At 57.4% G+C, this 24356-nt stretch overlaps 3 protein-coding genes across 11 annotated transcripts; 1 reads left to right on the top strand and 2 right to left on the bottom strand.

Moving 5' to 3' along the window:
• Positions 1 to 247: 247 nt before the first annotated feature.
• Positions 248 to 7426, bottom strand: ABCB6 (ATP binding cassette subfamily B member 6 (Langereis blood group)). Of its 4 annotated transcripts, none has more exons than XM_053981770.1 (20): positions 7099 to 7426; positions 5701 to 6232; positions 5017 to 5154; positions 4548 to 4737; positions 4248 to 4340; positions 3801 to 3993; positions 3588 to 3709; positions 3396 to 3505; positions 3262 to 3327; positions 3003 to 3128; positions 2838 to 2914; positions 2670 to 2733; positions 2496 to 2581; positions 2349 to 2406; positions 2072 to 2176; positions 1505 to 1679; positions 1110 to 1222; positions 906 to 1000; positions 654 to 722; positions 248 to 564 (listed from the first exon to the last, which is right to left on the bottom strand). In XM_053981770.1, exons 2-20 carry the CDS (start codon positions 6214 to 6216, stop codon positions 438 to 440), a joined length of 2523 nt encoding a protein of 840 aa, XP_053837745.1. In that variant the 5' UTR covers positions 6217 to 6232; positions 7099 to 7426; the 3' UTR covers positions 248 to 437. The 4 variants fall into 4 exon arrangements, with proteins under 4 accessions (XP_053837745.1, XP_053837746.1, XP_053837747.1 ...); XM_053981771.1 differs by lacking the exon at positions 7099 to 7426 and adding an exon at positions 6872 to 6961; XM_053981772.1 differs by lacking the exon at positions 4248 to 4340.
• Positions 7427 to 7471: 45 nt separating this feature from the next.
• Positions 7472 to 17412, bottom strand: ATG9A (autophagy related 9A). The gene is made up of 14 exons (XM_053981768.1): positions 17298 to 17412; positions 17023 to 17065; positions 15659 to 15724; positions 15199 to 15360; positions 14954 to 15095; positions 13270 to 14018; positions 12817 to 12970; positions 12420 to 12599; positions 11386 to 11631; positions 10875 to 11095; positions 10366 to 10483; positions 9970 to 10192; positions 9678 to 9820; positions 7472 to 9571 (listed from the first exon to the last, which is right to left on the bottom strand). The coding sequence occupies exons 1-14, from the start codon at positions 17398 to 17400 to the stop codon at positions 9566 to 9568; spliced, it is 2556 nt and encodes an 851-aa protein (XP_053837743.1). The 5' UTR covers positions 17401 to 17412; the 3' UTR covers positions 7472 to 9565.
• ANKZF1 (ankyrin repeat and zinc finger peptidyl tRNA hydrolase 1) lies at positions 17002 to 24351 on the top strand. 6 transcript variants are annotated; one of them, XM_053981778.1, is made up of 16 exons: positions 17002 to 17087; positions 17938 to 18063; positions 18356 to 18465; positions 18845 to 18947; positions 19323 to 19507; positions 19786 to 19901; positions 20017 to 20170; positions 20382 to 20604; positions 20781 to 20882; positions 21044 to 21223; positions 21316 to 21423; positions 21833 to 22097; positions 22571 to 22682; positions 22791 to 22958; positions 23059 to 23129; positions 23699 to 24351. In XM_053981778.1, the coding sequence occupies exons 2-16, from the start codon at positions 17943 to 17945 to the stop codon at positions 23817 to 23819; spliced, it is 2139 nt and encodes a 712-aa protein (XP_053837753.1). In that variant the 5' UTR covers positions 17002 to 17087; positions 17938 to 17942; the 3' UTR covers positions 23820 to 24351. The 6 variants fall into 6 exon arrangements, with proteins under 6 accessions (XP_053837753.1, XP_053837749.1, XP_053837752.1 ...); XM_053981774.1 differs by having other exon boundaries at positions 21038 to 21223; XM_053981777.1 differs by lacking the exon at positions 17002 to 17087 and adding an exon at positions 17452 to 17465 and having other exon boundaries at positions 21038 to 21223.
• The last annotated feature ends 5 nt before the right edge of the window (positions 24352 to 24356 follow it).

The following is a 24356-nucleotide window of genomic DNA, read 5'->3' as shown; positions in this document are numbered from 1 at the left end:
GGGGGGCACATAGGGGTGAGGGCACACCAGCTGCCCTGCTCTTCCACTGCTGTTGGGATGCAGACCCCTGCCAAGCTCATCGCCAGTGGGCATGGAGCAGGTGCTGACAGCCTGCTCAACCCCTTGCCCACCTAAGCCCAAGGAGCTCAACCTTGTGGCAGAGCTGCCAGTTGACCCAAGGGCACAGGCACTAATCCTGCCTGCCTCTACCAAGAGGCACGTACCCTGCCCAGAGCACACAGGCATGGACCTGGGAAGGACCTGGTTTAAGAAATTACACAACAGCAAAACAAACATGTACAAATGTAGTGGAGTGTCCAACCAAGCCCCTGCAGCTCTAGGGCAGACAAGGCCTTTGCCTGCAGCCAGCAAAACACTCCTAGGCAATGTGGGGGCCTGGACCCAAGTCAGCGTCACAGCCAAACTCCTGGTCGTGTTCATGATGCTTTCTTGCTGCTCTGGGGCTTCTCAGTGTGGTGCTCCTTGCTCTCGCCCTCGTCCCCAGTCTGCTGCTGCAGCCACATGCCGGCGTACACACCACCCTTTTGCAGCAGCTCCTCATGCCTGTGAGGAGAGCAGAGGGATGCAGGGTCCTGATCTGGTCCCAGAGCCAAGGAGGAGATTCCCTCCCCCAGCTCTCCCCTTGTGCTCACCTCCCTCGCTCCACAATGTGCCCATCCTTAAGCACCAGGATCTGGTCTGCTCCTACCACAGTGGAGAGCCTGCAGGGAAAAGCAGGTGTTACGCTGAGTTGGGTGGGAGAGGGTTCCTGAGGGTTTGCACAGTGCCAGGAGATGCAACCCCAGGGGCTCTCACCTCCTTAGCAGGGGGCAGGTCTGTGTGCCCCTCTTGTGTGTGGGGTCTGGCCAGCACCTCCTGGATCAGCCCTTTCCCCTTGTCCCTACCTGTGTGCAACAACAATGGTGGTGTGGTGGGCGCAGACCTTGGCCAGAGAAGCCTGGATGTTCCTCTCAGTCTCTGTGTCAAGTGCAGATGTGGCCTGCAAGGTGAGACACAACATGAGGAAGGGATAGAGGTCGTGTGGGCAGCTGCTAGGCATGGGGCTGCTGCAGAGCTGGGTAAGGCTGGGCTGGGGCCACTGCTGTTACCTCATCCAGCAGGATGATGTGGGGACCCTTCAGGATGGTGCGTGCGATGGCAACACGCTGCTTCTCACCCCCGCTCAGCTTCAAACCCCGCTCTCCCACCTGGGTGTTGTATCCTGCAGCCACAAGAGCAGAAACATGATATGCTGGTGCTCTCTGAAATGGAGATGGGGACCTGCTGCCCTGGGAGGTCCTGCTGCAACCACACAGCCACGTGGTGGAGCCTCAGCTTATCCCTGTCCAGGGGCTGATCTAGCCCTGGAAAGAAGGCAGGGAAAGGCAAAGCAAGACACGAAGTCATGCAGGTGTCTCCATAGGAGATGTCACCCAAGGATACCTGTGGGGGCAACCAGAAGGTCTTAGGGACCATGGGATGGCAGGAACTGCAGGGGTCTCACCATCAGGAAAAGAAAGGATACGGTCGTGGATGTCAGCAGCCCGGGCTGCCTCCTGTACCTCCTGGTCAGTGGCCAGGATCCGTCCATAGCGGATATTGTTGGCGATGGTGTCGTTGAAGAGCACCGTGTCCTGGGGCACCACCCCAATGTGAGCACGCAGCGAAGCCTGCTTCACCTGGGAGGCAGGGGAGAGGGCTCAGGCAGACCCACACCAAATTCAAAGATCCCTCCAAAACCCAATCCTACCCTCAGCCATGAGCCCCATTCCTTGCAAGATATGTGCTGTAGGGTCACCCTGCACCAAAGGCTCAGCTGCATCTCCACTCTGCAGTGGGGAGCCCTAACAGTGCCCTAGTCCTTCCCAGGGAGCCCCAGTCAGCATTTCAGCCTCTGGGGTCCCAGAGTCATTCCGCCACTTCTGGCACAGCCGTCAGCCTGCAAAGGGGCTGTGGGGGCTGCATGCTCACCCCTGCCCTGGCGAGGTGCTGGTGCCTGCACTGAGCAGTGCTGCAAGGCCCAGATGAGCTGGTGTGTCCTCCCCGGTCCTTGGAGGCCCTCTCCCCTCACCTGGGAGATGTCCTGCCCATCAATGCGGATGCAGCCACCCTGTACATCGTAGAAGCGGAAGAGCAGACGGATGATGGTGCTCTTTCCAGAGCCTGAAGGTCCCACCTACACAAAAAGGAAAAGGGACTTGGAGATGGCAAATTCCCAGCTGCTGGAGGCCAGGGGCTGGACAGGAAATGGCTGGTCCTGCTGGGGGCTGTTCTTCCCACCTTCACATTTTCCAGCCTCTCTACCCCCATCCTTCCCTCCCATAGTGAACTCACAGTCCCGCTCTCACCAGAGCCAGGGTCTGTCCAGGCATCACAGAGAAAGAGACATCCTGCAGGATTTCCTTCCTGGAAGAGGGACATGGAGAGGGGCTCAGGGCCACTCCATGGCCCCACATCCCTATAGCAGGTCCCACCCTGTGCCCAGTACCCCATACCCATCCATGTAGCTGAAGTGCACGTTCTCAAACTCAATCTGCCCAGCCTCCAAGCGCAGGTCACTAGCGTTCACCACATCCTTCACCTGTCGAAGTAGAGGCTCAGGCTCAGAGCCAGCCAATCCCCAGGGTAGGCCCAGTCAGTGAGCAAGGTCCAGGAAAGGTGGCACCCACCTCCTGCTCCTCGTGAAAGAGTTCAAACATATTTTCCATGTCCACAAAGGAATTCTGGATCATCCTGAAGAGGGCAAAGACCAGAGAAAAGGGTTTGGGGGAACACATACCGACCCAGTCACCCACGGAGAGGGGGACACCAGGCACTTCCACACCTCCCAGAATTACCTATAGTAAGTCCCGAACCAGTTGAGTGGCGTGTAGAGCTGGATTATGTAGGTGCCAAAGAGGACAAAATCCCCCACCTGGAAGGGACAGGGTATAGGGGTCTGTAATCACCAGCCCCAGGGCCCCACCTGAGCAGGGGTCTGCAGAGGCTGGTACCAGCCTTACCTGCAGCTTGTTTTCAGTGACAAAGTAGGCACAGAGCAGGGACCCTGCCAGCAGCCCCAGGCCAATGACCAGGTTCTGGGTCTGGTTGAGGAGGCCCAGCGAGGCACTGACCTTCCACTCTGAGACCTGGAAGAGAAAGTCCTGGGGGATGCTGCTGCCTCCAAACAAGACCCATGGTGATCTCCATCATCCCCAAAGGTGCCTGTGAGGTTTGGCTTCTTCCCCCTTGGTGCCCCTAAAGGTGCTGAGCACCCCGTACCTGGTACTTGACAATGGCATCATTAAAGCGGTTCACCTCATAGCTCTCTGCATTGTAGTACTTCACCTACAGGAGCAGAGCTGGTATCAGCACCCAAGCATTACTCAGTGACCCCCCCGCAACTCTTACAGTACCGTCTCAAAATTGAGGAGTGAGTCCACGGCCCGCGACTTGGCCTCATTGTCCCGCGTGTTCATGTCCCGACGGTACTTGGTTCTCCACTCAGTGATGAAGATGGTCAGAGCTGTGGACAGGAGGAAGCTGCATTGCAAGGCTCCTGCCACCCCACAGCCTGGCAGCCCTGCACCGTGAGTCCCCCCACTCACTCAGGTACAGGCTCATACACACGAAGATGATGAGGCCAAACCAAGCGCTGAAGACCGAGGTGAAGTAAACTATGCTGATGACAATATCCGCAATTGTGGGGACAATGCTGAAGATGATGTAGCTGGGGTGTGGGAGGAGAGATGGGGCATCAGCCCAGCTCGGTGGGGCTGCCCAGCCAACCCCCCCCCCACCCACCACAGGCACACTCTGACCTGAGCAGGCTGTTGATGCTGCTGGTGCCCCGGTCCACGCTACGCAGGACCTCACCAGTGCGACGCCCCAGGTGCCAACGCAGGGACAGCCCGTGCAGGTGGGCAAAGAGCTGCACCTGCACCTGCCTGTTGGTGAACTGTTGCACCCACACCCACAGGAAGGTGCGCAGGTTGCTTACAAAGCCAGTGGAGCCTGCAGGGCAACGTGGAAAGGTCAACCGAGATCAGCTCCACTGGGGCATGCAGAAGACTTCCAAAAGTCCAGCTGGGAAAGGGGGATTTGGGATGAAGCCCACTCACTCCCCCTAACCTGGGACCAGCCCAGGTTGCTGATTCCAAGAGAGCAGCAGTGATGGGGCATGTGGGCTTCCCTGGCCACCCCAGCACTGGTATGATGTGCCCAATATAATCTCTCATCAGTGCTCCATCCTTCCCAATGGTCCTTACCAGCACCTCCACCTTGCAGGAACTTCAGCCCCACATAGCTGCAGACAGTCCAGGCCAGGGTGTGCCAGGGAGCACCAACTGTCAGCTCATTCACTGTGGGAAGTGTGCCACGGGTCAGGATGGAGGGACAGGGAGCATCCCAGGGTGCCTGTGGGAACCAGCCCCAGCACCCAGTGCTGGACCCTGACCCCCTGGATTCTGCTCCTGCCAAACACCTGCAACCCTCCAGGTCACCTTAACACCCCCCAGAACTTGATGAGGCTGTGGCGAGCCTCACACACCAAGCTCCAGGTGCCTCACCAATGTTCTTGTAGTAGATGGGGACGAAGACATTGATGGCCCGCTCCAGCCCCATGAGTGCCATGCAGAACAGCACAAGCCCCTGCAGCAGGTGGTTGCCCCTCGGCCACATGTATGGCACCAGCAGCCGCAGCTTCCTCTGGAAATCCTTCCAGGTGGAGGTGGTCCTGCTGGCATCAGTCAGGAGTGGCTGGGGGAGAGCAGACCAAGGAGTCATTGCCCTGGCACCCCAATCCAGCTGGCAGTGGTCCTGGGCAACACCCCAAGAAAACCAGCTCCACTCCAGAGTGCTCACTCCATCCTCCAAACAGGGCTGCATCCTAGTGATATCAAGCAGGGAGATTGGGCAGTCCTAAACCGTGTCCTCCCACATCTCACGAAGATGCTGATCCCAGGGCAGCTCTATTTCCATTTTATCCCCAGCTCCTTCCTGGCCATATCCTAAAACTGCTTCAGTCCCAGGACTCACCTGGCTGTTCTCCACATCCCGCTCCTCCTCATTGATTAGCAGCATGTAGGGCTTATGGGGTAGCCCCGGGGCCTTCATGCCCAGGATGAAGAGCATGAATGTGCAGGTGTAACGCAGCAGCCAGAAGCCAAACTGCACCTGAATGGAGAGTTAAAGTTCAGCATCTCAGCTGGCCCTCAGCACAACCCTGAGCATGGGATGGGTGTGATCTGAGAGAGACAATGAGCAGAGCATGGGGATGGGGTGCAGTGTGCCAGGGGACACCCCATGCAGCTCAGTGGTAGTCCCTGGTTGAGCACAGCACCTCAGACAGGCAGCACCCAGACTTCGTCCTTCCTCCCCATATCATCTGGCTCCGTGCCCCCTGCACCTCAAGGTGCACTTACCCTGAGGGGTACACGGAGGCAAAGGGCTGTGGGAAGCAGGGAAACACCCCTACTTCTGCACCTGGGTCTGGGCCAGGTAGAAGCAGACCTGGGTGGGGCATGGAGAGATGTGGGAACATGGAGAGATGTGTGATAACTGGGCTTGGGACTGAAATGTCTGGCAGGTTTGTGGGTGCAACCCAGAACTGTATACACCCTGGGCATGGCAGGTGACATGCCATGCATACTCCATCCCCACACCATAATTCTGCAGTCCCTCCCACCTCCAAAAGTGCCTCATTCCCTTTCCCTAGCTCACCTTCTGGTTGGTGTCCTCCAGTGCCCACCACCACAGAGGGCTCCTCCAGCACACCAGGGTCAGGTTCTCAGCAGCAAAGGCCAGTGCCCAAAAGAGGAGGAGGACAGTGCCATGGCCCCGTGTTCGGTCATGGGCCAGCACCCGGGTATGCTCCAGCTGCAGGAGGGCAATGGCACAGCCCCAGCTGAGGGCCCAGAGGCAGGCATACAGCAACATATACCCGTAGAGCTGTCTCAGTCCCACTCCTTGCCACAGCAGCCCACCAAAGGGCTGCAGGGCCAGGAACAGGGACAGCAGGACCTGGCCACGGTAGAGGCGAGAGCGGGGAATGTACTTGGGCTCCATGGCACGGCTGAAGCGGGCGTAGCAGGCATACTGCAGGGCACCCAGCAAAAGGCAGACGCTCAGCAGTACCGATGGCACCAACGTGAAGAAGAAGCAGGGCTGGAAGCCCTGCTGGACCCAGGCCTGGGTGATGGAGTTGTTGCCCTCACAGTAGCCCCCCAGCACGGCCATCCTGGCAGGTCACCAGCTGTGGAGAGAAGAGAGCCTGTGGCAGGGTTTCAGGATGAGCTGTGGTACCAGCTGCACAGAGAGACTCACAGTGGGGTGGCATGGCCAAGCAGCAAAGGCCCTCACAGGGCAGGGGTAAGTACTGCCCAACATGGACACATGACACGCTGCATGCAGCACACACAAAGCAGTGCATGCAAGCAGGGCCAGCTTTGCATGAGGATGGCCATGAGCACCACACCTGCTGTGTGCCCTGGATGAGGGCACAACATTAGACTGGGCCCACCAGAGCCACTCGGGCCCCTGAGGATGCCCTCGGACACGAGAACAGCGGGAACCGCAGGGACAGGAAGGCAGAGTGAAGCTGGGAACGGTCTCAAGTGGGAGGGAGCAACGGCGGTGATGCAGCGGCAGGGGCACAGGTGGGGGAGCGGGTGTGGATGTGGAGGATGCTCGGGGAACCGCGGGGCCGTGCAGCGGAGAGGCAAGGGCAAAGACAGGGACACATCAAGAAAAAACTCGCGGAGGGCGAGGCGGAGACCGCGCCGGGTGAATGCCCGGACGGTGCCGGCGCCGCTCAGGCCCGGGACAGGCGGCCGCGGCCCCGTCGCCGCCCTGTCGGCCCGGCCGCCCTGTCGGCCCCGCCGCGCCCGCTCACCTGTCCTGGGCCGCCGGCCTTGGCCCGGTCCGGGCCCCGTGCCCCGCGCCGTCGCCTGCCGCTGCCAGCCGGGCCCCAGCGCCGTTCCGCCCCGCCCCGCTCCCCGCCCCGCGCCGGCACCGCCGGCTCCTGCCCGCCCGCCTCCTTCCTGGCACCGGCACCGGCACCGCAACCCCTGCGTGTGTCCCTTCCCCGAGCCCCGGTGCCCAGCCCCGGGCGGCACGGACCTCCCTTGCGGCGCCGGGGATGGGGAGGGGTCGGTGCCCTGGGCCACACTCCCAGGCCGGTGGCCGCGGAGGGTCTCCGCCTCCGATGTGAGACGCCCCGCTCTCGCTTATCGCCGCCGCCAGCCCGGCCGTGCGGTGCCACGATAGCCCCAGGAGCCCCTGCGGGGCCTCCTGCCACAGAGGTCAGGCAGGACGGGGCACTGCCCTTACGGGGATAAATATAGCCCCTGCTCCTCCCGTGGCTGCGACTACGCTCTTGGGAGCTCCCAGTACCGCCGGAGCAGTCGGCAGGCTCCTCCCAGCCTTCTGCTGCCATCGCAGGCCAGGCCCGGGTGGGCTGCACAGAGCAAAGGGAGACTCGGACACAGGCAGGGATGATACACCCCATCTTTATTAGACGGCTATACAGCTGTACAGCGAGAGCACAGGGGTATGATACTGCACTCTCCAGGGACCTCCGTGCCCGCACATCTCAGGAGGAGATGAGGAAGAGTGGCTTGCCATGCACATGGTACACTGATGACACAAGCAAAACATGCGGCAAAGACTTGGGCCTGCTATGCCTGGCCTCTTCCTCCTGCCAGCCCAGGGAAAGATACAGAGTTTCCCCCTGCCCCAGGGCACTGCCTTCAGCCATTCAGCTGTACAGACCAGCAGCACCTCCATTAGGAAGCCCAGACACAGTGTCCCATAGGCCCAGAGCACCCAGATCCACAGAGCCCTGACCCCAGCACTGAAGAGCCGATTCCCACCCTGAGCTCTGCTTTAGAACACTCTGTTTGATCTCATTCAGACCCCAGAGCAGTTGTAGCTCCAGCCCTGCCCAGCCCTCCCCACAGCAATAAGGACCCCGCTACCCCAAAGAACCTGCCCTTGTGCAAGCCCCCTGGCCCTGCTCATGCCCAGGCTACCAGGGTGCAGAAGTGCTGGCAGCAGGTGGCTTAGAGCTATCCCAGGCTCAAAGGGCAGAGGGCAATGACCCTGGCAAGAGAAGAGGGATGGCCCTGGACTCCAGAGACAGCAGAGGAGGATGAGCAGTTCTCGCAGAGTGCATGACAAAAGCAAGCAGCCCCTGCCAGAAGCAAGGGGAATGAATGGAAAGTAAGTCGTGGGCAGGAGTTAGCTGGGATGCAGTTCCCCAGAAGCTGCAAACAGAAAAGAGAGAAAACAGAAGGATGGTGGGAAGGTCTTGTCTGAGGCTACATTGCACAGCTGGGATCCTAATTCCCCACCACCGTCCCAAGCCTGGACTGAGGTGTGCCTCTCCCTTCTGGGTTCAGGATGCCCCTCCTTGCTCTGCCAGGCATGAGACAGCGGCATGGTCTCCACAGCAGCTGAAACCACATTGTAAGCAAAAGGAAGGTTTCAGGAGGAAAGGAGAAGCTGGGAACCTCTGGGCAAGATTTGAGATGAGCCAAAGCCTTTGCCGGGGAAGAGGAAAGGCCCAGTTCCACAGGAACAGCTGCATCAGGACAGAACCAATACAGCCCCTGGGCATGGGGAAAAAGGCCTTTTTTGTGCCTGGAGAAAAGGAACCAACACACAGAGCGCAAGGCTCTGAGTGGGCTGTGAGCACTCCTGGAAGATGCCAGGCTGCTCCACACTGGGGTCTCTTTGACACTGCGGGAGGGCCCACTAGTAGCCCACATCCCATAGGTGCCATACATGGGGAGGATACTGCTGCCCTGGCACAGAAGTATCACTCCAATGACCCTTTCTTGCATGCAGGGAATGGGCCAGCTGTCATGAGTCACGGAAGAGCTGTAGCATCCCTGGATCGAACCAGAGCTGTTCCCACCAGCTCTCTATCTCACCTGTACTCATACCAGCAGCAGCCACCAAGGCCCATTCCTCTGCAGGGTGCTGGAACAGAGGGGTGGGTGACTGCCCCACTGTTGTCCTGCTCTGGACAGAGAGGCATAACACTGGTCCTCTCTGGGAGGACTAATGTGGTCCTAGGCACCTTCTCAGGGCTGCAGGCAGTGCAGTGTGGTGCTAAAGGCTGAGCTCCCTCAGACCACCCTCAACAACTCCTGCCCTCATTTTGATGGCAGGTCCCAGCTTTGGGCGCACGTCTGGATGGAGTTGATGCCATCTCCCATCCCTTTGAAGAGCAGCTGCTGCTGCCACCTCCAAACCAGTCCACCAGCAGCTCCTCACTGCTAGTCCCATCACATCAGTTTCCACAGGCTCTGCAGAGATCCTCCGACACGGACGACACAGATGTGAACACAGACACAGGTATGTACTCACACACGCATTCACCCCACAAGTCAGAGTGGCGTTGACTTGACACATAGCTAGACACAAGGTGCCACAGCAAAGATGCTGGCCTGGCAGTTTTGTCTCTTCGGCAATTGATGGCAACAAAATATCCACTCAGTACAGAAGAATCAAGCCTATGCCACATCCTGCTGTCCAGGTGGCTCCCAGTCTGCAAACCCCATGAGATCCCCAGTCTACCAGGCTATACCTGCAAGACAGAGAGAGAATGTGGCACCTACTGGGACCAGCTGCCAGCACCCCAACCTGGCATCAGAGTACACCTTGCCCCTCTCAGCCACAGCCATCACCCTTACCTTGTGGATCTGTGGCGGAAGCTCGTCCTCCGAGCTCTCCTCTGGCACAGGCTCTGGGTGCCTCACTGACTGCCCGTCCTCAGCCCAGCCCCCCAGAGGAAGGCGGGAGAAATGTGATGGCGCTCTGTGCACTGTGCCTGGGTCTGCAAAAGAGGCAAGAAATTCGATTAGCTACCTGGGGGACTGCCAGTGTCCAGCAGCAGGCAGGCTGCTTGTGCCAGTCCATAAAGGATATCAGTTACAGAGCTCTGACCTCTGCCCCGAACTCAGACCTCTGCCCTGGCTCCCTTACCTGTGATACCACCGTATCGCCGCTGGAAACCAGTCTGTAGTGTGGCTGTCTCCTCGGCAGGCTGCCGTGGTGAGGAGAAGGGGTAGCTGGCAGAGCGGGGAATGGGGACGGGTCCACCCCGCTGAGCCTCCAGCTCTTCGTGGGCACTCTCCCCACTCTCGTCACTCTCTCGTCGGTGCCAAGTGTGCCGCTCGGGCTCCATCTGGGCATGCTGCTTGTGCAACTGCAGGCCAAAACATGAGTGACTCAGCTGTGTGGGAGAAACCAGATGCCCAAACACACCCTCTCCACAGCACTGCATACACACAGTTTTTTCTCATCGTAATGGACAGGGCAGCCCAGTCCTGCCTGCCCTACTCCATGCCACTCTGGCCAGCCCAGCTCTGTATTGCTCACCTCGTGCATGTAGAGTGCATGAAGACTCATCTCAGTCGAGGCATACTCCGACAGGATCATGCTCTGCAGTTGACCCTCCCAGGCGCTGCTCCCCGAGCTCACAGTCCTTGCATCAGCACTGCCACAGAACACACCAGTAGTGTTTCCTGCCCAGGTGCCCCCACAATGCCCAGCCCCTCTCCACTCTTATGTCAGGCTCACAGAGATCAGCTCCTGAACTGGGTATGAAGAGGCCCATCTGCAGCATCTCCCAAAATACACAAGCCCTGCTATGGCACTGCCTCTTCCCTACACAGGAGTTTCTCACCAGTGTAGTACCTACAGGAGAACAATAGGACCCTGACACTATCCTTTGGGGCCAGTCTTAGACCCTGAGTCTAACTCTGCTTGTGAATGTCCCCTGCTGCCCAGGCTGCAGAGATAAATGCCACCATGCATCTGGGACAACAGGATAGCATTTGGGCAAAGAGTAAAGGAATCTGGCTGCCCTTCTCCAGCCAGCAGCTTACCCAGAGGCTGTCATGGCACTGGCACCACGAGGCTGGGCTCCCTCTCCATCCCTTCCTGATGCCTGGAAGCCACTGGAAGGCTGCTGGGCAGACTGGAGTGGGGAGAAGGAACGCAGAGCCGAAGCCACTTCTGAGAGATGGCGGGAAGTCTGTCCATCCCTGCTCATGTGGAAGCCCAGTGCTGAGGAGCCTGCTATCACATTGGCAATCAGGCTGTGAGGCTGCAGAGTTGAAAGAGAAAGAGTCATTGTGCTATGTAGAGCTGGAGAACTGATCTCACCAGACATACAGAGCTGGGCTATCTTGGCCCCTCTCCCATCTCACAGGGCTCTAGGACTGCCTGTTATCTTCTCTAGAAACCCAGAAGTGTCCCAGATAGTGCTGATCTACCACATTTTCATCCCCAGATACATCCCAGGCAAGGGCAAAATTACCCAGAGGGCCTGATGATGAATTTGCCAGCATGTACCAAGCACCCCAAGAACAACCCACATGCCCTGAGCCTGGGCACCTCTGACTCCGACTGCAGGGACTGGATGGAGCTGAAAAGGGCGTTTTCAGGGAGCACAGCCTGCTGAGCCAGTGCCACGCTGCTGTCCCGGTGCACCCGCTCCTTCAGGAAGCCAATGAAGGCTGTGCTCTCGCGGGGTGGCTGCCACTTGGGGTTGGTGATGGCAAAGTGCATGAGGGATAGCTCCGTCTTGCCATCCTCAGCCTGCTGGTAAATGGAGGCCTCCGTCTTTCCTGCTGACATCCACTGTGGACAAGAGACAGGTAAGGAGAGACAGGATCTGCTTTACAACCCTGCCAGCCCTGGGAATCCTGCAATCAGTCTGGGCAAAGCATGCAACAGCCAGGCCATGCAAGGCCATGGCTCCCTGTGTAGCAGGTGCTACACCAGAAGTCCCACACTCATTTGGCCATCTCAGCCTGGAGAAGCAACAAACACAGTTTGTTCCACCTCCATCCCAGAACATGAATTGCTGCAAGAGAACTGGGGAGCTGGGAACAATCACACAGACAGGAACAATTACAGTCAAAAAATAACTCTTCTTAAAAGCTTCCTGCCACAATGAGCTCACTTCCTTCCTAGTTCATGACTGTGTCACTAGGAAGTCTTTCCCAAGGCAAGTAATCTAAATTCCCAGGCACACAAAACAGATGAACCCCTTTTCCCTCCATCATAGATTCTTCATAATGGAAAATTATTTCCATTTCCTCTAGACTGCTTCTCTCCTGAACACAAGCAGGAGAGAAGTGGTCACACTTTCTAAATGTCCACATTCTACTCTCCTGAGGACACAGAACCCTTGGCTGTGAAAACAGGCAATGACATCAAAGAATGATACAGCCTGATTCCCAAAGCATCTGGTTAATAATCACAGCTGGGCCACAAGAGCCTTCTGGAGCTGGTGACCTGTATTGCCAAACCCAGACACCCTAGCAAGAGGTGGGTGGCTGGGCTGTGAGCTGCCAGGAGTGCTGAGTTTGGGCCTCTCATAGGTCTGAAGGACCAGACATGCTGGTGGGCAGCACAGGACCTACCGCAGGGTGGCCGTGCTGGCGCACGTCCATCTGGGCAAAGGAGCAGGTGTCACCCACACCCACCACCTCCACGGTGAAGTTACGGAAGAAGTCAACAATGTCCAAGGACTTGGGCCGCAGGCAGATGATGAGGATCAAAGGGGTAATGATGGGACTCAGGAGCTCTTCCAGGATGAAGACCTGAGCACAGAAATGATGGGTTCAGCACAAACTTGAGGGACAAAAAACCCACAATGCCAAAACAGACCACAGAGGTAGCCCTCCATCTTCTGGGGCAGGGTATCTCTGAGGATGCTGCCTTGTTCCTCTATGAGCCCAGGAGCTGTTGAGCTCTCCAGCACCTTCTCCGTCCTGTGATAGGGGTAAGTCCCCAGCCCCACAGTTAAGCCAAGCTCACCGCTTTGTACTGGAAGAGCTGGGCAAACTCGTCCCTGGTCTCATAGCGGTGGGCGTTGCCCTGCCAGTGGTCAGGCATGTAGTGGATGTGTGCCAGGATGACTCGCAGCAGCTGCTCTGGGCAAAAGACCAGGTGCTGGTCAGGGATGAAAGACCTGCACGACAGGACAGGGAAACATCACAGCATTACACCTCAGTTGTTGGGAGATATCATCTTGGGAGGACAGGGTGACTGGCCCATATCACAGCTCTACCTATAACCTTCCGACCAGACCAGCCCCTCACACCATACAACCACTGCAGCCAGGATCGCTACCTCTCCCCAGCCATGCCCCTCATTCACACAGATTCACATCCATTTGCAAGCAAAGAGCATGTTTACATGGATTGCTGCCAGCACCACTGCTCCCTACAGTGCTGCCAGGAGCATGAGGGCAGCACAGACCCACCTCACCTGCACACCGTGATGCCCACCCCGAGCAGGGTGACCGTGGTCAGGACGTGCTCGACCGCAAGCACGTCCTCATCATAGATGGTGAGAGCGATGAGCACAGCCAGGATGGAGCCAGCAAAGAAGGCCACGTTCTTGGCCACGATGGTGAGAAGCGGGGAGATAAAGCAGTTCATGTACTTGGAAGCTGGCTTGTACCCCTTGCTGAGGCGCGAGTGCAGTTCGTGATCCAGCTCATTGAAGTGACGGAGGTAACAGCGGCCATAGAGAGACCAGCAGCGGGCACCCAGGCTGCCCGGCTCCCGCTTCAGGATCTCCGTGTAGCTGAAGAAAGCATAGAGGATCTGCCAGATGAGGATGAGGGGGCAGAGGAGGAAGTTAGCAATGCCAATCCAGAGGATGCGAGTGCTGAGCTTCTCAGCCAGCTCCAGGCGGTTCCCGGCCCGCTTGTATTCAGCCTTCAGGCTCCACTCGTTCTCAAAGAGGGAACCGGGACCCCAGAAGAAGATGAGCTCAAAGTTGTACTTGAGCCCACGTGTGTAGAAGACAGTGTCTCCCAGCAGGGGCAGGCGGAAGCGGATGGGCAGCAGTGACTTGTTCACCATGGCCACCATGTAGTTCTTGAAGCGGAGGATGCGGTGATAGATGTCCAGCTCTGTCAGCTCCTTCTTGTGGATGCAGATCTGGTGCTCCTTCTGGATCTGCACAATGCGGGCCTGCACCTCCTGCCAGGTGTAGTAGGGCAGGGTGGACTGGAAGGTGGACAAGCAGCAAGATTAGGAGGAGGAAGTATCCAGGGACAGAAGCCAGGCTCAGCCCACTGAAGTAGCAGGTCCCAGCACACACCCTGAGGTCCTGACAAAGTGCATGCAACACCAGGACATGAGGCACCTTCTGGCACCACTTCAGCCTGCAGCAGGCAAATCCCACACCTTGCCTTGGTGCCCTTTACCCCCTAGATTAGCACAGATGACTGTTTCCCAGCCACTCATCCACCAGCTTCCTTGGAGACATAAACACAAGTCCAGGCTTCCATGGTTCCTCCCAGAGCTGCCATTTGGAGTCAGCAGGGAGAAATAAACACGGAAGGGACTTCAGCAGTGTCCCAGAGAGAGCCCATGGAAAAACTGGGGACAAACCAAGCCTTTCAGCTCACCCCACCTTTCTCAAGATACTTTCTCCCTCTAAAGGATGCGCAAATGCCTTTTCATGTTGTTCATCAGAGCAAGAACTCTGGACTAGGATGTATATGCAAGCCTCAAACTTCATCTGTTGACGCACTGATCTCCTGTGTGACCTTCAGAACTAAGTAGCTCAAAGCCTCCCAAGTAAACAAGGAAGCTGAGGTTGTCCATATCCCAGGGAGGTATGAGGATATCCTCACTTATGCCTTCTCTGTGGAAGGCATCACAGAAAAGGCCACCACTGAAGAATACACATATTGGGTGGCATATGGCAGAGGCATGCGCCAGCAGGCGGAGAGGCAGACTGAGCACAGAGAGGTTAACACGGAATAAACTGGCTGCTGGAAAAGAGGCTGAAAGGAAATCATGTAGTTATGGAGCAGAGAGAAGAATGCTCAGTCTGACTGAGAAGAGGAGAGGTGTGAAGGCAAGTTGCATCCACCAGCAAATGCCTCCCATGACCCTCGGCAGCCCCGCATGCAGCCCCTGGAACAGCAACTTACCATGGGGATCTTCAGGGCATTGATGTAGAAAGAGTGAATCTCCCAGTAGCAGCAAATATTGTAGACAAATTTGACAAGTCGGTGGATCCAGAAAACCCCAGCTATCACCAGGATGCAGATGAGGAAGCTGTTTGCCTGGATTCTGCAAGCAAGAAGAGGCAAGTAGTGGGACACAGGCCCAGACAGGAGCCCTGAGTACTTATGAAAACAAGAGCAGCAGCTAACATACCCTCCACTGCCCCTACCTTGCACTGCAGACATTTGGAGGCAGGAAGGCATCTGGCAGAGTCACCTTAATGGGCTCGCTGGGATGCTGGCTGTGATTTAATGCTTTGTTGGCAAAGAGAATGTCATAATCAACACAGCTGATAAGAAAGGTAGTGAATGCCACCACAAAGATGAACTGCCTGTGAAAAAAGAGAAGTGTTGTGAGAGAATCACCCTTCTGCTCCACCACAAAACGTGAAGCAGCCGGGGTCATATGCCACGGAGATGCAATCCCACAGCCATGGCAGCAGGAACGCTCACAAGCCACAGTTCCTCAAAGTGAAATGCAGGTCTGGGGCATGGAAAACCCTGATGAAGGGGATACAGGACAATCATGAAAGGAGCCTTTCCACCTACACAGCTGCAAGTGCTTGACAGGTGCCTGTGGCTGTCCCCCAGCAGCCGTCACAGCCACAACAGAAGGGAACCTGCACTTACATGAGCTCAAAGATCTCTCCAATAAGCATGCAAGTGAAGCCATTCTTCTGATGCAGGTTATAGACGTGAAAGCTACAGTCAAGGAAAACAGCATGGAGACTCCTTTCAGATGAAGGATGAAGAGGCTTCTGTCCCACTGGTTTCCACAGCTCCTCAGCCAAGTCTCCCTTCACCACCAAGAAAAAAATCTCTCCCATCTCTACTCATCAGCAAGTTGGTTCCCCACTGCAGGAAAACACACACTGCCCAGGTAAAGCATAGCTGGGGTAGAAGGACTTGGCTTTGTTCATGCTCCTTTCTTCCTGCACTCAACATCCATAGTGGGGGTCTGTTCAGCACAGAGCAGAAACTCAGCCTGCACTCAGGCTGCATAACGGTGGATAGGGTAGGGCAGGACAAGACAGAGAGACAAAAATGCATTTAGTGGCACTGGTATCTGCTCCTGCCCCCAGCAATGTGGTCAGCATAATCAACACCATTTCATAAGGCAAGCAGCCCTTCTCTGTCAGTGAGAGTGTCACCTATTAGTGGGTCAACCTTTCCCCAGTTATCAGGCGCTGAAGGTCCTGTGAACCAAGTAGATAAATGAAACGGGTTTCTGCTTTCCCTCCCTATGGGCCTCAAGATTCCTTGGCACCGCGCTGTCCTTGAAGGTCTCAGGCACCTGGCCAACCCAGCAGTGGTGATGACCCCATCACAGAAGAGGGAAGCATTAACAGCACCCAGAGCACTATCCACAAAATCAAGGAGTTGCAAATCCTAAGTGGGAACTTGTATCACAGCTGCTGGTGGACAGTGAGACCCAGGACCCCTCAGTAGCCAGGCATACTTCCATTGTCATCTGCTTCTAATGAGGACTAAGTGAATTACTCAAATTCTTTTATGTGATTTTTGAGTCTACATTACAATCGTTATATTGATACAGCAAACCATATGTTAAGATATGTCCAGATCTGTAAAGAGTACAGGTGATTAGAAACTACAAACTAAGAGATACTATAAAATTCTGTTCTATGCTACTTATAAAATTGTACTACACTGATTCTGCCTACAGAAATCCTGTACTACTTGTAAATGCCACGCTAGCAATAATATCCTGTTAAGAATATAATGCATTAATGACAACAGTACCATTGTTACTTTTCCAAGAATTCCTAGAAGCACTTGTATGACCCTGTGTCAAGTGACAGCGTCCCAAGGTATGGGGGGGGTTCTGTCAGCCCCTCTGGAGCTGTGCAGAGTCCTACAGGGATGGCTGACACTGCCCAAGCTCCAAGTTACACAAAGCTCCATGTTTTCCCTGTACTTAGAGCCGGGACGAAGGGGATACATCCCGCCTGACCCTCGCCCTACAAAAGGATATGCGAGAGAAGAAAAGGTCGAGGTTCTCGATGTGATGCCACGGAGCTGAAGGAAGAAGCAGCACAGGGTGAGGGGTCCTCAGCACACCCACCCTTGGTGTTGTGACCAGCACAACCTACCCCTTCCCCCGCTGCCCCTGGCACCCGAGGCCCCAAACCAGCCTCGCAGCCGCCACCCCGACTCCCCTTGGTGTCCAGCCTCTCCCCTGCGTCCCCGTCCTCTTCCGCACCCCGCCGCCGGCCAGGCCCCAACCCCCGGTGCCGGTGCCATCGCTCACACTTGGCGCCCTCGGGGACGTGGACGAGCAGGTCGCCGCCACCGGGGGGAGACTCGGTGGAGGAGCTCTCCAGGCGCTGGTATTGCGTCTCGAAGTGGGCCATGGCGGGGCCCGGCCCGGCGCGGCCCGCTCGGCCCCGCCCGCGACTGGCGGGCACGGGGCCCAATGGTGAGCGGGGGGTGGGACGCGGGAGGCCAATGGGCGCGCGGGATGTGACGAGCGGCGCTTCCGGGCCGGGCGGCCGCGGCCGCGCGTGAGCGGCGGGGCGGGCACGGGGGAGCGGCTTCGGGAGCGGTGGGGGTACGGCGGCTGGGACGGTGATGGGGGTACAGCGGCTTCGGGAGCGGTGGGGGTACGGCGGCTGGGACGGTGATGGGGGTACAGCGGCTTCGGGAGCGGTGGGGGTACGGCGGCTGGGACGGTGATGGGGGTACAGCGGCTTCGGGAGCGGTGGGGGTACGGCGGCTTGGGGAAGGAGGATCGCGCAGGGGTCCCGGGCGCCGTGCGGGATTGTCCGAAGCCACTGAGAGCTCGGACGGGGGCAGAGCGGTGGGCCCGTGGGGCGGGTGTCGGGGCGGTCACTGGCGGGAGGTTCCCGACGGGCCCATTACTCAGGCACTCTCCCGTCCTCTGGAAGCAGTAGCGATGCCGGAGAGCAGGTCCGTGTTTGAGGCCGCTCAGGACCCTGAACTCCTGCACGGGCTGACCCTCGTCACCGGAGTTGCTGCGGATGTGGGTGCTGCCCAGCTGGCACCTGCGAGCCACGGTGCGTGGGGCTCCGCCGGAACGGCGGGAGGGAAGTTATTTGACTAAGCTCGTGTCTGCCACAGATTTGGTGTTCTGTCCCCAACTCAGCTTGGGTGATCACCCCGGAGCTTGGCCATGGGAGCTACCTGGTGGGTGGATAAATGGGCTTTTTTTTGGTGACACCCCAAGGTCCCTGAAACTCCTTCAACCAATAGTTTCTTTGGGTTGGCTGAGGAGGGACCGAGGAGGCTCCAGTCCTTGTGGTGCAGCCTGCAGGGCTGCCTGTGCACAGCCCTTCCTTGTGCTTCCAGAGATACCTGCATCAGCCAGCTGTGAGGAGAAAGCCCATGGGGTCGCCGAGGTGCCAGAGAGGATGTGTTGCTTGACCTGCAGACAGGTGTTTGGGAGCCGGGAGGAGCAGGTGAGCAGGGCTGAGCAGTGTGAAGTGGGAGTGGGGCTGGCATGACTGGTGGGATCCTGCTGTGGAAGCTCAGCCCCAGCATGGTGCAGCCCAGTACTGTTTGCCTATGACCTATTGGAATCTGGCACTCAAACCTTGTATGTTATCAATTACAGGTATCATTTATTGGAAGTAAAGGGTAAGTGCAGCACAGGCCTGTACTTGTTCACGTTAACTGTTTCATGGGTAACTCCTTAATATACTGTGATTTTCCAGTCAGGACCACTGAAGGAGCCTGGCATCAGTTTAGTCCTTGGGGTCTGTCACCTCGTGCCCTTTGGTGGTGATGGCTTTCATGGACCACCAAGATGCTGCCAGCACATACTTTTTTGCTCCACAGACTGAGCACTACCGTCTTGACTGGCACCGCTTCAACCTGAAGCAGCGACTCCTGGGGCGCCAGACACTGCCTGCAGAAGTGTTTGAGGAGAAAACCCACACAGGTGAGGAGTTGGGCTGTCAGCAACCTCACTGGGGTTCTTCTGTACAGGGGTGAAGCCCTCTGCTAGCGCAGCTTTCCTTTATTCTGTCCTTGTGGCGTCTTCTCAGGATCCAGCACTGTTTCTGAGCTGTTAGGATTTGTTATAGGCAGAAGGGGGTGTTTAACTGAACCCCTGCCTAAGTATGTCTGGGGATCCAGAGCTTCAAACTCCTATCTCCCCAGGTCACAGCCTGTTTGTGATATATAGGGTTATTTGATAGAACATTTCTGGGGTTTTGGGCACTCTGCAAGTGCCCTTGAAGTCACCTGTAGAGTTTTGGGGGGGCTGTTCAATAATCTTTGCTTTGTTTCAGTGCATCTTTTCTTTTCCTTGCAGGTGATGTTTCCAGCATCTCAGGATCCGACTCGGATAGCTCTGACGTGAGCAGTGAGTCAGAGTTGCTGCCCTCTGTCAGTGACACGCCCCGGACCCCCCAGATTCCCCGCTCCCACAAAGTGCTGCTCCGCAATGCGAAGGGCCAGCTCATCTCTGCGTACCGCTGTGTGCTGGTCACTGGGAAGGCAAGTCACAGCCCAGCTTTTTGGGAGAGGGAGTCCAGAAAAGGTGGGTGGCACTATGGTATAGATGTCTCTCTGACACTCTCCGACTTCCTGTGATAGGAAGGGTGGACTCTGGTGCCAGGTCAGAGCCTCAGATTTGTTGATGACCTGTTATTTGGCTCTGGGGTGCTCCCAGAAACCTGCTTCTGGTGCTAGCAGAGAGGCTGGTCTCTGTCCTGGGGACAACAGGAGGTAAGGAGGTAATGCCATGGGTGCTAGCAAGGGTGTCTGTGTATCAGGGTGACATTGAGGAGCCGGTGGAGCTGACAGCATCACTGCAGAGCCTCAGTGCAAGCACATGCTGGGTTGTGCTGATGATGGGTGGCGGGCACTTCGCAGGAGCAGTGTTCCGGGGGTGAGTACAGGGGGACAGCGGGATTGTCCCTCTGGGCACAGTCAGCTGGAGCTGCTTTTGCATGTGAATGCCACGCACACCAAGCTCTGTTGCTCATGCCTGCCCCTCTCCACAGCCTGCAGGTGCAGGAGCACAAGACCTTCCACCGCTACACGGTACGAGCACGGCGGGGCACAGCCCAGGGCCTCCGGGATGCCCAGACCCCGGGGTCAGCACCCAGATCGGCAGGCGCCTCCCTGCGCCGCTACAATGAGGCTGCGCTGCTCAAGGTGAGGATGCACCGCAGCGCCAGGCTCCTGGCAGGGAGAGTGCTCCTGGCTGCCTCTGACAGGTGGTACCACACTGCTGCTGGAGGGCATGGCAGGGGTGGTGGGCTCTGGAAAAGGGGCAGGGCCCAACTGAGGCTATTCTCTTCTGGACTTGTCCCTGCTCCAGAGCTATGTTTGCCCACATAGTGTGCTAAAGATCCTTTCTCCCCAGGATATTCAGGACCTCCTGGCAGCCTGGGCACAGCACCTGAGTGAAGCTCAGCGCATCTTCCTCCGGGCCCCTCGTCACAACCGTGTGCTGCTCTTCGGTGGCAGGAACCCACCCCTCACCCGAGGGGACCCTCGCATCTGCCACATCCCCCTCAGCACCCGCAGGGCCACCCTGCGAGAGGTGCTGCGTGTCCATGCCACGCTGGCCAGCCTGCAGGTGTATGGTGAGTTGGACCAGTCCTTGTGCCTGTGGGTCAGGGCAGGTAGGGTGATGTGGTCCCTTGTGCATTAGGGGACGCTGCCCTATGGGGTGGAGGTGCTAGCTCTTCAGCTCCCAGTCCCTGAAGACATGGGGTGCTCCCTGTCCCCAGGCAATGACGGGAGCACCCTTGCTGCCCAGGGAAGGACACACGACTGGAGGACATCACTGGGTACCCTCGGAAGGTGTGGCAGAAGAGGCAGCAGAAGGCAGAGGTGGATCCCCCGCAGGAGGACACAGCTGGTGAGTTGAACCATGGAGGGAGACATGACTGAGCAAGCAGGAAGGGTCTGATGTTATGGCATGGGCCAGATTTGCAGCTTCAGAGTGTGGCTGGACAGAAGAAAGACAGGGTATTCTTGGCTGAGAGCCCCCAGTGATTAGTTCTGTGTGTGGAGCCTTAGCCCAAGTCTTACCACGCCGGTCAGCCCCAGAAGAGGAGGAGGAAGAGGAGGAAGAAAGCCCAGCAGGGGAACTGGAGACTGTGGAAGTGACACTGGGGACCTTGGACCTCCGGGAGTTTGAAGTGATACCCAAGCGAAACAGGAAAAGGAGGAAGAAGAGGGACAAGAAGGTGGAGAAAGGTGAGGGGAAGAGCTGGCAGGGGCAGTGTAGCAAGGCCATGGCTGGGATGCAGGCGGACTCTGACCCTCTTCCTCACATGCTGCCTGTGCAGGGCCTTGTGCTAAAGAGACTGGATACCAGTGTGGGCGGCCTGGCTTGGAGCCAGTGACAGAGCTGCAGGGGGAGGCTGAGGCTGGGCTGCTTCCCTGGAGCAATGGAGGTAAGTGGCATTTGCTGGATGCCTGCCCCATTTACTGGTGGCTTTTCAGTGGGGTGAAGAGCACATTGTCATGCAGATGCCCAGAACAGCTGGGTCTGAGAAGTCTTTAGTGCAGTCCTGTGCCTTTGAGTGAGCTGTGTGTTTGGAGCCAAGGGGGCCAGGCAGCACCTGGCTAAGCCAGGTGGGTTGGGGGGATTGGCGTGGATCTTACTTCAGGAGGAGATTTCTTTGCTGACAACAGTGCCTAGCAATGCCGTAGCACATGGCCACAGACTCTGAAGGTGCTGGAGATCTTGCAGTGCCCAAATCCAGCTAGCAAGCTGATGCATTGTGTCTGTTTCCTAGTCAGACCAGAGTGCTGCTCTGCCCAGGCTGCCCATTGGACTCCCCTCCTGTTCTTCCCTCACAGGAGACCCTCAGACCCAGCTCTGCGATGCTCTGTTCACTGCCTGCAAGACAGGGGATGTGCAGATGCTGCGGCACCTCCTGGGTGTGCCAGAGAATGGGGGCCTGCCAGGGCCCAGTGAGGATGGGGAGTCTCTGGATATGGCCCGCTCCCTGCTGAACCAGCCCGTGGACGAGCGCGGCTGCACCCTGCTTCATGTGGCAGCACAGGCTGGCAGGGCTGAGGCTGTGTGTCTGCTGCTGGAGGCGGGGGCGGACCCTGCCCTCAGGTATGGCTGCAGGGCACCCAGTGGTTCACAGCCCCGCAGTGGGAGTCTAGCAACTCACTCCTGTCCTAGCCACAGGAAACTGGTGCCACTCTTGTCCTGGGACAGCCAGTATTGGTCTCTGTGACCCGGGACGTCTTGGGTTTTTATGGGAGGCGTAGGACCTGAACCACCCTTCTCTCTGCCTGCCTGGTCTGGCATGGCAGCAGGTGGGCAGTGCCTCAAAGTGCACCCAGGTTTATTGGTAGGCAGTTGCAAGGGCCAGGATGAGACAAAAGCCCCATGCTGGGGCTTTGAGAAGCAAGAAGGACTTGGAGGATTCTGGTATAGGATTAAGGAACTTTACCCTCCTTGGCTGTGATACTGTGGCCTGCAGTACACACTGCTCATCTCTGGGGGGTCTCTGGACTCACAGCCCAGTGGGATGCAGACAGTAAGATGGCAGTGTGAGCGAGCTGGTCTCCCTTGTCGCACAGGGACAGGCAGGAGAGGACCCCATACTGCATCTCTGCTGACAGACGGACCCGCAATGCCTTCCGCAAGTTCATGGTGGACCATCCAGACAAGTACGACTACAGCCGTGCCAAGGTGGGTGCCTGCCCTCTGCCCTCACTGGCAGGGGGACCCCAGAGCAAAGCTCTCCTTTCCCACTTGTGCATTGCCCCAGGCTCAGTGGGAGATGCCGTCTGCCCTCAGGTACCCGGGCCCCTGACACAGGAGATGGAGGCCAAGAAGCTGGAGAAGAAGCGGGCACAGAAAGCCCAGCGGAAGCAACGGGAGCAAGCACAGCGGGAGGAGCAGCACCGCTGGGAGCAGGAGCAGGAAAAGAAGCAGTGGTTTGCAGCTCTGTCTGACAGGGAGAAGGTGAGGATTGGGAAGGGGATCCAGCCCAGATAGGGCAGTGCTGATGTGGTGGGCTCTAGGCACAGCAACTCCCAGGGGCTGAGCTGTCTCTGTTCCCCAGAGGGCACTGGCTGCTGAGCGGAGGTTGGCTGCACAGCTGCAGGATGCCAGCACGACTCTTGCCAACATCAGGTAACCATCCCAGCAGCATGGCTCTGAAGACAAATTCTCTCATGTCAGTACAGTTGTTCCCTGCCTTTCTTGCTCCAGTTCTCATTTCCAGTCCAAAGCTATTCCTGACCACTCAATTCCCGGTAGTGCTTGTGTAAAAGTTTCCTCCCTCTCTTGCCCTGCTCCCCTAAAATATTTTGGTCAGGATGACTTGGTCCACTTGCAAGCCAACACCCCAGCCACTCCTGTGTCCCTGTTTACTTTCTTCTGCCACCCCATCAGGTTTGTTGGCAGCCAGCACTCCTCACGCTTATCTGGGCAGGGGCTTTAAAACATTTATAGGGCCAAGCCCCTACATGTTCATTCTGCTTCAAAATACCTCACATCACGCTCCAACAGAGCATGTCCCCCAGGCAGTATGTCCTGGCCAGGCCATTGGGTGAGCACATCAGCCCTGTGAGACCAGAGGAGGCCCAGCTCCCTCATGCTGCTGGTGTCTTGTGTCACAGTCCAGGCAGGGAATCCTTTCCTTTTCTAACTCTTTTGCAAGCATCCCCTTTGCTCAGGGCCAGCTCTGCTCTTTCCTGCAGCCGCTGCTGGCATTGTGGAGAGTCCCTGTTGGGACGGATCCCTTTCCACTACCTCGACTTCTCCTTCTGTTCCACGGCCTGCCTGCAAACCCACCGCCGGGCCCAGGCTGGCCGCACCTAACGCTGGAGACTGCTGCCACCTGCCAAGGACCAGTGTGGTGGGGACATGGCTGAGCACTGGCTGTATAGCAAGGGAGAACCTGCAGCAGGGAGCAGCGGTGAACCTGGAGCAGCGATGGTCAGAGGGACTGAGCTGGCCATGTCACTCTCCAGGACAGCTCTGGCAAGGCTCTGGGCATGAATATCACTCTGGGTGGTGACTCTGGCAAAGTTAATAACTGAGAGGTCTCCATGTGCTAGTGTGAGGGGCTGGGACTGTTTTGTGGCCTGGCTTCAGCCAGGGGTCCTGCTGCCAGCTTTTCTCTTGGCTACCTCATAGGTTGCTATCTGTAGGTGTAAGGACAGATCCTGACACATACAGACCCTGCAGCCCTGAGCTACCTGCAGCCATGCCTGTGGATACCATCAAGGCTGTGCTTTTACCTCTCCTCTCCTGGCTGCCATCAGCATCTCAGCCGTTGTGTTAGCAACTACTTCCTCCGCCTACATTGTCAATAAAGAGGTGCCTTGACCCCCTGGCCATGGGGGAATCAGCATG

Source organism: Vidua macroura, chromosome 7 (assembly GCF_024509145.1).
Source record: "Vidua macroura isolate BioBank_ID:100142 chromosome 7, ASM2450914v1, whole genome shotgun sequence".
Classification (NCBI taxonomy): Eukaryota; Metazoa; Chordata; class Aves; order Passeriformes; family Viduidae; genus Vidua; species Vidua macroura.
This window is presented reverse-complemented; position numbering and strand designations above follow the sequence as displayed.